Source organism: Amblyomma americanum, chromosome 1 (genome assembly GCF_052857255.1).
Source record: "Amblyomma americanum isolate KBUSLIRL-KWMA chromosome 1, ASM5285725v1, whole genome shotgun sequence".
Taxonomy (NCBI): Eukaryota; Metazoa; Arthropoda; class Arachnida; order Ixodida; family Ixodidae; genus Amblyomma; species Amblyomma americanum.
In genome coordinates, this window is record NC_135497.1 from 125,088,945 (window position 1) to 125,102,767 (window position 13,823).

General features: G+C 47.2%; 2 protein-coding genes across 2 annotated transcripts in view; both read right to left on the reverse strand.

Annotated features, from left to right (window-relative positions):
- The window catches only part of LOC144113623 (uncharacterized), a 209,076-nt gene that overhangs the window by 11,971 nt on the left and 183,282 nt on the right, over window positions 1-13,823 (reverse strand). The window lies entirely within an intron of this gene.
- LOC144113622 (NPC intracellular cholesterol transporter 2-like) lies at window positions 9,396-10,038 on the reverse strand. Its single transcript, XM_077646783.1, has one exon. It carries the CDS (start codon window positions 9,960-9,962, stop codon window positions 9,510-9,512), a length of 453 nt encoding a protein of 150 aa, XP_077502909.1. The 5' UTR covers window positions 9,963-10,038; the 3' UTR covers window positions 9,396-9,509.

Here is a 13,823-nt window from a genome sequence, read left to right on the forward strand (position 1 = left end):
TACCCGAGCTTCCTCTCATTTGCAGCAGCTTATGCGGCGCTCCTCCGAACTTACCCCGAACATACCCGAGTTACTATATACCCGAGCTTCCTCTCATTGGCAGCAGCTTATGCGGCGCTCCTCCGAACTTACCCCGAACTTACCCGAGTTACTATATACCCGAGCTTCCTCTCATTTGCAGCAGCTTATGCGGCGCTCCTCCGAACTTACCCCGAACATACCCGAGTTACTATATACCCGAGCTTCCTCTCATTGGCAGCAGCTTATGCGGCGCTCCTCCGAACTTACCCCGAACTTACCCGAGTTACTATATACCCGAGCTTCCTCTCATTTGCAGCAGCTTATGCGGCGCTCCTCCGAACTTACCCCGAACATACCCGAGTTACTATATACCCGAGCTTCCTCTCATTGGCAGCAGCTTATGCGGCGCTCCTCCGAACTTACCCCGAACATACCCGAGTTACTATATACCCGAGCTTCCTCTCATTGGCAGCAGCTTATGCGGCGCTCCTCCGAACTTACCCCGAACATACCCGAGTTACTATATACCCGAGCTTCCTCTCATTGGCAGCAGCTTATGCGGCGCTCCTCCGAACTTACCCCGAACATACCCGAGTTACTATATACCCGAGCTTCCTCTCATTGGCAGCAGCTTATGCGGCGCTCCTCCGAACTTACCCCGAACATACCCGAGTTACTATATACCCGAGCTTCCTCTCATTGGCAGCAGCTTATGCGGCGCTCCTCCGAACTTACCCCGAACTTACCCGAGTTACTATATACCCGAGCTTCCTCTCATTTGCAGCAGCTTATGCGGCGCTCCTCCGAACTTACCCCGAACTTACCCGAGTTACTATATACCCGAGCTTCCTCTCATTTGCAGCAGCTTATGCGGCGCTCCTCCGAACTTACCCCGAACATACCCGAGTTACTATATACCCGAGCTTCCTCTCATTGGCAGCAGCTTATGCGGCGCTCCTCCGAACTTACCCCGAACATACCCGAGTTACTATATACCCGAGCTTCCTCTCATTTGCAGCAGCTTATGCGGCGCTCCTCCGAACTTACCCCGAACATACCCGAGTTACTATATACCCGAGCTTCCTCTCATTGGCAGCAGCTTATGCGGCGCTCCTCCGAACTTACCCAAGTTAATTTGTGGGCAGTAAGTGTGGACACTTTCTGTACGTGTTACGCATGAGACAAGTAATGCTTACGCATTAAAAAAGTTTCAATATTTTTCCACCAGGAAGCAAAAGTCAGAGTTCTGAACTTCCAAGTCGTTCCTCGAGTGCAACTCATCTGTATGTGCCAAGTCGTTGATGCTATCAAACAGAGAGCGAATGATGCAAGACAAAGAATACGCAACAGCACAAGGCACACGTGGAGATATACACATACTAGAAGTAGCCTTATCTAAATGTGAGAGGCAGTAGATAAAGTCCACACGAAGGGCTAAGTCACAGCCCAGCGTAACGAAAATTTCTCCGGAAAGCTGAAGCAGACTCAGCAGTGGGCCACGTGCGGTACTGGTGCGAGCACAAAGACAGCGGAAGGCACGTGCAAAGTTATGCATTAAGTAAATTATGCTGGTGGGCTAGTCTACTATTTTCAGCTATTCCATGGTGCGCAGCGCTGGTAAAAGACATCCCCCTTGTTCTTTTCCATTGTCTGCCAACTCTGCACACCACGAAGTTATGCGTTAACAAGGCAACGCAAGAGGCTAGTTGGTAACTCGTGATTTGGGTATTTACACATTGTGTGCATATAATAAGTTGTCCATTGTGCAATAATAAGTTGATAATAGCACTTCCTGTAGTCCCTCTCATAAGTGCTTAATAACTAAATCATGTGTTCTGAGCGTTTTCGCACCGTGTCTCTTGATACTCGTTGCATAATATTAGGCACTGAGAGCTCCAAGTTACTTTCAAATCGTGGTCACTGCACAGCGAACTACATGCTGGTTACATTCGACACCCCTTTAGTCTAATTGTCTCAGGACTGTTTTACACAGCTCTTTCAAACTATTGCTGACCTGAAACAGTTGTTGTCCCCATCAGTGATGCGAAAATGCATCGCTTTGCACATTACTGGGCACATAACTCTGCTTTTTAAATTGTAATGACTCCTGTGTCCTGTGCACGAATATCATTATGTACTTGTGCGTAACGAAGGGGGGGGGGGTAGGGCCGTATTTTTTTGTGTGTGTGCGCCTTGAGTATATAACGAGCAAAATAGGTTCCGAAAAAGGATGCAACATTTCCTAAACACGCATGTAAATGAAAAATTGATGCCTCCGGAGGAACAGACATGTTCAGATATTCTCTACACATTTCGATTTTGACTCTCACGAATTTCATCATCATCAGCGAGCAATCTTAGCATAAAATAAAAAAAAAGAATTCACGCAGAACTGTTGCGAGTTACGAGCTTCTAGCAGGTCTCATATGTGCGAATTATGGTACTCTTCAGACGGAGCAGTTCCGGTTTAAGAGCGTATACTATACCTTTTTTTTTAAAGTCATACCAGTTGCACGTTTATCCCCACACACCAGACAACCAATATAGATCATTCGCGAGAAAACAAATATGATGAGTGAATTTCTGATGGTCCTTATGAGTCACGGACTAGATTCAGAGAGAAGGCAAGCGTAGCAGGGGGCTGCTGAAAATTAGGTGGGCGGATGAAATTAAGAAGTTTGCCGGGATAGGGTGGACGCAGCTGGCACACGACAACGTTAATTGTAGGGAAATGGGAGAGGCCTTTGCCCTGCAATGGGGTGTAGTCAGGCTGATTATGATCATGAGTGAATTTCTACAAGCACAAGTTGTGGGAGTGGCTATCGAGGCAAGCCGCAGAGAAACGCTACCGACTGCTCCCTCATTTCGCCGTAACCAAAATGCGGCCGCTGTAGCCGACATCGAACTCGCGACCTCGTGCTCAGCAGCAGAACGCCGTTGCCACGGGAGGGTTGCGATGTGTGAAAACTACATATTGAAGGAAAAAATGAGAGCTTAGAGGCTATCGAATTTTTTCTATTCTAATCAGACTTGGCAGCAGCGGAGGCAGCACGAGCACCTCGGGTGACAAGCTTGCTTGCTATCGTTCCAGTCATCGACCAAATCGTCAGAAGCGGGGCATCAGACCAGCATTCAGCAGTCACGTGGTGCCAACACCAGCAAAGAGGGACACTGGCTCTGACGAATCAAGAAAGGCATTTGCGCCACGTCCATCATGGGAGCCAAACCTATATAACCTGGAGCATCGCCTGGCCGCCGTCACTTGGCAGCAGCGGAGGCAGCACGAGCACCTCGGGTGACAAGCTTGCTTGTTACCGTTCCAGTCATCGACCAAATCGTCGGAAGCGGGGCATCAGACCAGCATTCAGCAGTCACGTAGTGCCAACACCAGCAAAGAGGGACACCTAGCTCTGACGAAGCAAGAAAGGCATTTGCGCCACGTCCACCAGGGGAGCCAAACCTATATAACCTGGAGCATCGCCTGGCCGCCGTCACTTGGCAGCAGCGGAGCAAGCACGAGTACCTCGAGTGACAAGCTTCCTTGTTATCGTTCCAGGTTGTCATCTTTTCAGAACTCGTTTGAAACAACAAAAATTTTGCACTTGCTGCTTTGGCGGCTGCCGCTATTTGTTTGTACTGTTGCATGCATGCGCTTTTTATTCATATACAATGGGAGATTTTGCTCGGTTTCGTGAAGAACTCAGGAAGGAAATCAAAGAATTCAAGTCCAAATTGGAGCGCGAACTCAGGACAGAGATCAGAGAGATAAAAAAAACCCAAGAGTTTTTCAATGAACAGTTTTAGGGTATAAAAAACGAACACAGTGAGCTGATCAAAGAAAACAAAGCTGTCAAGCAGGAGAATCAAAAACTGCTGATTTAGTGCGAAGCCCTGAAAAGTGAAGTTATCCAGCACGAACAACAAATCACTGCATCCGAGCAGTATTCGAGAAAGCGCAACATTGAGCTCAAAGGAGTACCCCATGCTCAAGATGAAGGCCTTCCGGACATTCTTCGTGAATTGGCACGCTTTTGAATGAGCCTATCGCTGATGCGGACGTGGAAGTGTGTCAGAGTTCCCTGTAAGAAGATGACAGCCATCCCTAACATCATTGTGCAGTTCAAGAGCCGGGCTAAACGTGAGACAGTTCTGCAGAAAGCTAAGAAAATCAGAATTTTGACGGAGGACCTCGGCCATGAGTCTAACTCTCCGATATTTATAGATGAACATCTATGCCCAGCCATGGAGCAGCTTCTCGGCAAGGCTGTCGCCAGAAAGAAGGAAAAGGGATGGGGCTTTGTTTGGACAAATGGCGGGAAGATCCTTGCGCGGAATGAGGAAAGAAACTTCGTCTGTCTTACACATTCGAGACGTGCGGGATGTTGAAAACATTGTCTGAATAGGGCTCCTTGTAGGTGCACTACAGTCCTCTAAAAGGGATGGCTAAGTCTCCACGTGATGTCAATGTTATTGTGCGCACTCGTCCTAAAATTGTTCTCACATGTTTTCATTTCTATATTCATTCTGCACGGAACAAAGAGGAACTTTCACTTCTGTTGGATGAATTTGAATTCCAATTTGACACAATTATGCTCTCTGAGACGTGGTATACATGTGACGACCAGGTATACATGAGAGAGAATTATCAGACTTTTTTCTTAAACCGACCGAGCAGACAGGGGGGTGGGCTTGCAATCCTAATGAAAAATTGCTTTTACTGTGAGATAGTTCCTGAATTCACTTTCATAGAAACGGAAGTCGAATTTCTAACGCTGATATCACGTAGCCAGGTTTTTTCCGTTATGTATCGACCACCTGATTCTGATTTAAGTTGTTTCTTTGATCGCTCAGAACATTTGCTCAACTTTGTTAGTGATAATAATTTAACTTTAATTCTTGGTGGTGATTTTAATATTGTTCTGTAAAAGCGCTCTTCCACTCAGGCGTTGCTTTTATCAGTCATATATAGAATCAAGTGGCAACACAGCTTTAGCCAGCACAGCGACGCGCGCCACGCCACACAGCGCGACACTCTTTGATTTCTTTATCAGCAATATCAACACTCGGTCTTTGCTATCAGGAGTTGTCTGCAGTGATATAAGCGACCACTTTCCCATCTATATGCTGGTTCAATGAGCCGACCACACAATCCGTGACAGCCCTGAAAGGTTTACAACAGACTATCACGCCTCTAACATTAGATGGTTTCCGTTCGAGCCTCATAAAAGAAACATGGAATACCGTGTTTCTTTCAGACAGAGCCGGTGCTGCATATGAATCCTTCATTATTTTCAAGCAGCTTTACCGCGATCATTTCAAGGAAAAGTCATATAAAAAGAAAAAAAATAGTCGTAAGTCATAGAACACTAAACAGGGCTTTAGGATGAGAAAAAAGAAATCCAAATTATTCAAGAAATTCCTCAAGACTAAGTCACTTGACGATCTAACAGAGTTCGAACAATACAATAACAAAGTAACTGCCTTTTTAAGGACCGAGAAAAGAAAATACTTGCATGAACAATTTCAGACTGCCGTCAAGATAGCGCTCAAATATGGAAAAAACTTAATAAATTGCTTAACCGAATACCATCTACTCCATGTGTTAGTGAACTTATCATTGATGGACAACCAGTGCAGAGATTAGAATTAGCAGAAAGGTTCAACAAATTTCTCAGGGATGTTGTGAGCAGTGCGCCATGTACTCAGGTGCAGACCGAAGGGATTAGAAAACATTATAACAGTATATTTCTTGAACCAAATGGTGAACAGGAAGTTAGAAGCACTTTTTCCTCACTTAGTAATAGTAAAACGCTTGATATAGATGGCATTCAAGTTGCACCTGTTAAATGTTTTAGATATTGTAGATCCAGTACTTACATCTATAACCTGGCCTTATCAACAGAATGCTTCCCCTAACAGATGCAGGCATCAAAAGTTATTGTAATCTTTAGAACCGGAGATAAGAATGACATCTCGAATTATAGGCCAATCTCTATATTGCCTGTTTTTTCCAAAGTTTTGGAAAAAATAATTTGTAAGAGACTATACAAATTCTGCAGCAAATTGAACATACTGTCTATGTCTCGATACGGATTTGTTCAACGCAGATTCACGGAAACAGCTTTACTAACACAAAAAAAAATAATTCTTGAAGCATTTGAAAATAAAGAGATATGCATAGGAACTTTTATTGACTTTTCAAAGGCTTTTGACCGCCTTAATCACCACAAACTGCTACAGAAACTTGAACTCTATGGCATACGTGGCACACCACTCCTCCTCATCGAATCATATCTTCAACATTGTTTTCAGTGTGTGCAAATAAGAAATGAGCTCTCCTCTTTTCAGAAAATTTTTACCGGCGTCCCACAGGAAGTATTTTGGGACTTTTACTTTTTATCCTTTACATTAATTACATTGTTAATATAAGTTGTAAGTCTTAATATGTAATTTACGCAGAGGTCACTAGCATGTTTTTTTAAAGGTAAGTCTCGAATTTCTAGTCCCAACCATTAACAGCGCGCTGGATGCCCTCAAACACTGGAGCGAAGCAAACTCCCTGGTACTAAACGCGAAAAAGACAAAAGTAATTTTCCACGCGAGAAATAGGGCGATCATGGCAGAGCCTCAGTTTACCATTGGGAATTGTATTATAGAAATTGTAGATGCAGCACTTGAAGTATTTTCCAGCAAGAGCATGGTCTGGGACGCTCACATTAGTATAGTTCTATGTCGCTTCGCGAAATGTGTAGGAATGCTAGCAAAATTTCGGTATTTTCTTCCGACGTCTATAAAAATACTAATTTACAACACGCTGTTCCTCCCTCATTTAAATTACTGTTTCTAGTATGGGAAATACAACGCAGGCCAACATAAATAAAATATTCATGCTCCAAAAGAAAGCAGCGCACATAGCAAATGTGGATTACCGTGCGCACACAGAATTTTTCACGCGCTTTCACATTACACCAGCTCATGACCTATATGAATATCATTTAGCATTAAGATATAAAAAGTGTATACGCTACCACCAGAATACGTTCCTAGAACTACCCTGCCTGAAAGCCACTATTCCAACATATGCATTTCGAAATTAGTCATTCTGGTGCGTTCCCTTCTGTCGTACAGAATATGGACGTTCTATGTTACGTTTTGCAGTTCCACATGTATTAAATAAGCTGCTGAGTACAGGCATATCTGTGGAAAAAAGCAGCCCATGTGACATTCTTGTCGCTTTGAAGCGGTGACTTTCAGTCCTGTTGATAAATGTGCTAACATACGCAAGCATTTTTTTTCCAATTATGTGTACTTGATTGTAATTTTATCAATCAGTTTGTCATATTATAAAAAGCGTACAAAACCTTTAGTGTTCATGTTTTGGGCGTATATGTTCTTTTCTTTGTCTTTTAACCATATATGCTCGCAGTGCCTCTTAATTTTTTTTCATACCTTGTCATTGTTAACCACGCTCTGTTGTCTTCGTTGTATTTTGCCTTGTAGAAGGGGGCCCGGACTCCTTCATGTGAATTTTTTTCCCTTTTCTGTCCGGGCCTACCTACATCGTCCTGATGTAAATAAAGACGAACTTGAACTCCAAGACCGCATTAGGTGTATAGAGTGCCGAGGCAAATTGTATGCCGCTGATAGTGGAAGTTTTGCGAGTATAACTGCACCTAGGGGCAGAGTCTCCGGAACATTTTTTTGAGGGGGGGGGGGGGGGGGGCAAGACTTCGAGCTTATTTTGTTCTTTATTTATTTACTACTCATTTACATAAAAATTTCATATTTTATTATTTCTTATTTTTCAATTCTCAAAGGTTGATGCAAACTGCCACATTATGGTGACGACACTCCAGCAGTCAGGAAGACAACGAAAAGGCTTCCAAAAGAAACTGTTTAAGGGACTGACTTGCGCTCACTAAGAAATGAATGACTCAGCGGCGGCGATAGCCACAAGCGTGCTTGGCGGTCATCGAACTGAATGCACGCAGTTCTTGGCCACGCTCAGTTTAAAGCTGACAAGGAACCTTCGAGATAAAGAACCAAAAGCAACAACAATCTATATTCCTATATTGCCTGGACGCAAGGTCCATATCATCGTTCATTACTTGATTTTATTAGTTCAACCCACCTTTTTTCATTTATTTAAGCATCCTTCTCATCTCTCATTTCATAACCTTTATGCCCTGAGGCAATAAACATCGATAGAAAAAAAATACTGCAACAATCTGGAAAAAAGTGGAAACATTTGGACGTGGCCGTTATCAATGGAGATAATCTGGTCGCATCTAGCATTACAAAACAAAATGATAAAGCCTTGTGCCGGCGTTTTTGAGTGCCAACGAACAAACGGTGCAAGGATTCACGGCAATATAAAACGAATTCAAATAGGAAGGTTTACTCACGAGGCGTGATCAATTGCAATTAAAAAGCTCGTGTATAGTTTGTTTAAATTCTGGGAATCATCATCATGTACACGGGTCAGACAGTCGACTTCTGTTGGGACATGTCTGGTTTAGGTTACTCATATACGAAATGATTTATAACTGGCTACGATGGCAAGCAGCCCAGCTCCACTGTGCTTTGCATTAAAAGAGTCTTAGAACTGAAGAGTTTAAATTGTCAGAAACCTGATCCAAGTGCAAGCAATTGGATACTGAGGAGGGGGGGGGGCGCTGCCCCCTCTGGAAAAATGTTGAGCGGGGGGGGGGGGGGTGGCGACCGCCCCCTTGCCCCTCCTGTTCCGGGGTCCCTGCCTAGGGGTACGGTTACAACGAAAAGCTCTAAAATAAAAGCACGGACGCGGGTTGCGAAAACAAGTATGTCTGTATAGTCGCTCTGGGCAAGGGGCAGGCTGAAAGAGAGGTGCAGAGATCACTTCGCGCTGGCCGGTGCCGTCGCCGACCAACAAGTACACAGCTATCCCTGAGCTCTGAAAAGTACCAGAGGAACATGCTCACCTTCGCTGTCCGCGAGCGAACAGCTGCACCGTCGCTCGACTGTGCGACCATGACTTCTATCTTATGTTTTACCGTTCCACGGTAATCATTTCCTAATGCAGTAAAATCAACGGTTCAGTCTTACAACGCCGCACCACGACCGTTTGCGACGGTGAAGCTCGACAGCGGGGGTGCCATCGGGACAGCGATCCTTTTCCTCGCTTCACTCTTTCCCACTATTGTCCGTTATTATTACATACCGCTTTTTCCCCGTGCGAAAAACATCGCAACGCGCTGTCTCCGGAAAATCGGCAGCAGCTGTCATAACGAAGTTATTAGTTTGTAACTGAAACTGACTGGGAGGGCGTGCTGAACCTAGTTGACACTAGGTTTAACACACCGACCTCAATGAGAAGAGCAAGATCACCCTCGAAAGGAAGTTAACAGCTGTTTTAATTTTTTTTATGGACAGCTCGCGCGACGGCTTCTGCACCGCCCTCGGCACACCAGAGTCACATTCACCAACGAGTGGACGCGGCATGAGGAGACTCAGCTGCTGATCTCGACGGGGATCAGCTGGCAGACGAGGTTCTTGCTCGCGTCGTCGATGAGCTCCCACTTGACGTTCAGCGAGATTGACGGGTAGGCCGACTTGACGGGGAACGAGCCGCGGTAGGTGTAGCTGCCCTGCGCTTGCACGGGGCAGGTCACTCCGCTCTTGCAGGCGTCCGGCTGCGGCAGCGGGAACGGCAGGGGCACCTCGTGGAACACGCCGTACGCCTTGACCTTGACGCCCTGGCTGGCCACCTTGGATTTGAAGTGGATGGTCACGTTGGCCTGGGTGCCCTTCTTCAGAACGCAGGTGCCGGGCGGCTTGCAGCCCTCGATCTCGAAGTTGACCGTGGTGCCGTCCGGCGCGTCGCACTGGGGCCAGTCGCCCAGAGCGCACGCGGCAGACGACAGCAACAGAGCGGCGAGCAACAGCTGACGGCGGACCTCCATTGTTCTCTCGTACGCGCGAGAGCAGCCCCACGGCGAACTGTGCGGATCAACACCTCGCGCGTCGTCCTTTTGGCCGACTCGTCACGTGGTTGACAGCGCGTGGGGGGCGGAGGCGACGGCCGCCGCGTGGTCTGGCCATCATCGCTTCCCCCTCCCCGTTGGCATCCGGCGTTATCGGGCGTCACCGGACGGGGGCGATAGACAACGTCGTCCGATAGATGGCTGCCGTGAAAGCAGACTTTTGTCTCAGGGCGGTTGTCGCCTGTATCCCTGCGCCGAGTGCTCGCGGGGGGAGGGGGCTGACAGGAGAAGCTCATCTACGAGGAACTCGGCTATCTCTCGTATCGAGCATAAGGCCAAAGCGTCCTTGGCGGCGCATTTCTTCCTCGTACCAATGGGAGCAGCACGCATCAGCTCAAATGCCGAGCGCAGTTGTACACGAGCAGTCTTGCTTTGCGAACAGTCTCAACATTCACTCCCTTGAAGCCGCATTTAATTTTTGTACTACGAGCTAGTGTGGCCGCCGTGCTTTCAAAAATTGCTCGTAGCGGTTCCAATAGTTAACACTGTACAGAAGAAATGTATTGTATTTGTAAGCTAATGAGCAACAAAGGGATCGCGATACAGTATACATTATATTTTGCTACGCCACCAAAACTTGCTAAAAAGAACAAGGGTTGCTCAAGATGCAGAGTTAGCATCTTACGATCTTAAGACACAGTAGTGCTGAGCTTGGCGCTCCATTTGAATCTGCCCTGAGCCGTGCGAGTTCATCATTCATTCATTCTGCGGTGCAAATTTCTCGCGAGTGTTGCGCGCACGCAAGCAGTCGTGTCGAAAGCGAGCTTGAGCTTTAACGCGCGGTATTTTATGTGTCTTACGCTCACGCTATGTTAGACGAAGAACCGCTACGTTCAATATCCCGATTTTGGACCTATAAAAAGCAGCCTTTGTGAAAAAATTGTGCAACCGATGGGGTTTGCTTCTAAACCGCGTAGTGAGGCTGTCTAGCAGCCTTGAAAATCTTAAGCCGTGCAGGGATGAGAACAACAGTTCCTTTTACTTTTTTAATTGTAGGCGTAAGTAGGTGACGCATGTCAAGAACTGAAGTGAAGCTTTAATAAAAGTCATGCCAGTTCGACACCAAATCAGAAGTTTGAAAAAAATCTCTGTATCGAACTTTTGTAAGTTTTTGGCAGTGAAACGTGCGCTGTGAAATCAAGCTCTCAGGACAGATACGATGTATGAGAGTGCCTTCCTCTGCGAGCTGAATAATGGCACATATTCTCGGCAATGTAGAATGACTGACATACTCCCGCGATGAATTCTTGAAGACATAAAGCCAGCCATATGAAATCCTTTGTCGCAGCGTTGGCTCGTGTGCTGCTAAGAATCAACATAACTAAACTTGCATTTTTTTAGAAGACATAAAGCCAGCGATATGAAATCCTTTGCCGCAGCGTTGGCTCGTGTGCTAAGAATCAACATAACTAAACTTGCATTTTTTTTAGAAGACAAAGCCAGCGATATGAAATCCTTTGTCGCAGCATTGGCTCGTGTGCTGCTAAGAATCAACATAACTAAACTTACATTTTTTAGAAGACATAAAGCCAGCGATATGAAATCCTTTGTCGCAGCGTTGGCTCGTGTGCTGCTAAGAATCTATACAACTAAACTTGCATTTTTTTGGAAGGTACTTTGCACCGTATTTTTGCACAATGGATACCATGCGACAGTTGGCTGAAGTAACGCTGCCGCCATTCAGTCGAACCCCCCCTCCTCTTTCCGCCTTCTTCTCTGCAGTCTGCAATGCGGCCTGCGCATGCGATGTGCTGAGTTTGCCGCGCTATGTCTGGGGCGACTTGTAGACCCGTGCGCCCCGCAGTGAACCTTGCATTTAGTCTATCTGCCGAAACGTGGTATCCAGTGCCGGCCCCGAGCCCACGTCTTCGAACATGACACAGTATACGGCGCAGCCGCGACTCCGTTAACCTGGTGCGCTGGTATGTCGTCAAAAGCCGCAGGCTTTGGCGCATGAGAGACTCCTGAACGCCCCGACTACTAACAACGATCGCAGCTAATCTTTATCCGCATAGTCAAGCGTGCGATGCCTATCTCACGCCACTCGCAACAAGGAAGGGCGGGACAAAGCCCCAGGAGCGGCTAGTGTAAGAAATCCGCCCCAGAGAACGTCGGTCGTTGCGGGAGACGCACGAGCGCCTGAACGTGACAGAAGCTTGTCGACGCGCGCGCTTGCCTCGGAGAGCGTGCAGATTACACGAATCCTTGGCGAGAGGGGAAGGAGAGGAGGGCCGAGTCAAAAGGAGCGCTGCCGCTTTGTCTAAGCCGAGGTAGTAGTTTGCGGCGGACCTTTGTGGGAAAACAATGGCTGCTAAAACAATGACGTCCATTTGGAGAGCGAATGAAGCGTGCTGTGCCGTTGCGCGGCGGCGGACACACACACACACGTGCTTTCTGGCGCGCCGACGCCTTCGCGCGCCTCCGGGCCCCGACAGCTGTGGTCGTCGGGCGGCTTGTTGGACACGGCCCATTTGAGATCCACGCGTAGCGGTCGATGCCGTGTCGACCACGCCGCTTGTCCCGCACGAGAGACGCGCTTCTCCACCGAGGGAGGACGATACTCTGTGCGCCGCGTTGTCATAACGACCTGCACACGCGCACACCCTGTTCCTTCCTCCGGCCACCATGAGAAACAGGGGAGCCAATCACCGGGTGTGCATGCGCGAACAACCCTTGGCTCGCAGGAGAGCAAACAGATAGCGCCACGAAACAAGGGGCCTGAGCCGTGCGTACTTATATCGCTCTCCGGCGTGCGCTTCGGCCGCTCGCGATTATGCGAGCCGGGATAAGCCGGCTGCCGCGCATGCTAAGCTCGTAAGTTTGGTCGCCATTTGCGTTGACTGTCGTCTCGAAGGCGCTGTCAGGCACCGACAACTAAAGAAGAAAGAAAAGAGGAGCGAACAGGGTGGCGGAAGAAAGGCGCAGTGACGTGACGAGACACTTGGTCTGGAGCGTCGCCCCTGTGCGACGCGCACTTCGTCCAGACCGCGTCACTAATGCACGGGCACGCCCGCCTTTTCGACGACTAGTTCGAGCTTGTTTTACTTCTGAGCAGTGTGCATTTACTTGCGCATGAAACCCTTAGCTCTGGAAAACGAAGGTGAGAGACCATTACTATATAGAACGTGTAATAAAATTACAGCGAGGACGAAATAAAATCGCACAACAGACGAGCTGTTTCGTTTTGTGCGCTTACGAAACAGCGAAAATTTCACGGGGAGCTGAAGATTGGCCGTTTTCCTGCACGATCGATTTTAACGAGAAGAACATCGCTTCCCGCAAATCCGACTTGCCGTTTTATGCATCGCAATGATCGCGGTATTCAGTGGGGAAAAGGTGAGTTGGGAAGTGAAAGGATAAACCCGCTGCTCGCATCGTCGTAACTGCAGTCTAACCAGAGTGCTGACACGTGAACTAAACGGGCTTCATGTGACTTTATATATGTTTAGCCGGCGATCAAGTGGTTTCCTGTCTCCTGCCCACTAACCTTTAGGCGCACCATGCCACGCAGCATCGCGAGATATCGGGTGATTCTTTTTACTCTTTACAATTTTTATCTTGAACGCCGTGAGCGGTAGGCGGTGCGATCTGCGCAAGGCGGACATTAAGTACGCAATAGAGCTCAATCAATTAACTGGTAGTCTGATATACCGCTACCAAATTAAAACTTGCCAGAATATTGATTAAATATTGTACATTACCCAGCAACCGAAGACAATTATAGTGCGGGAAAGTAGGATTACCTACAGCTAATAATTAGGGATGATGATGTTGATGTTC

Coding starts and splice junctions, on each gene's coding strand:
- LOC144113622 (XM_077646783.1), bottom strand. CDS start 9,962: ATGGAGGTCCGCCGTCAGCTGTTGCTCGCCGCTCTGTTGCTGTCGTCT.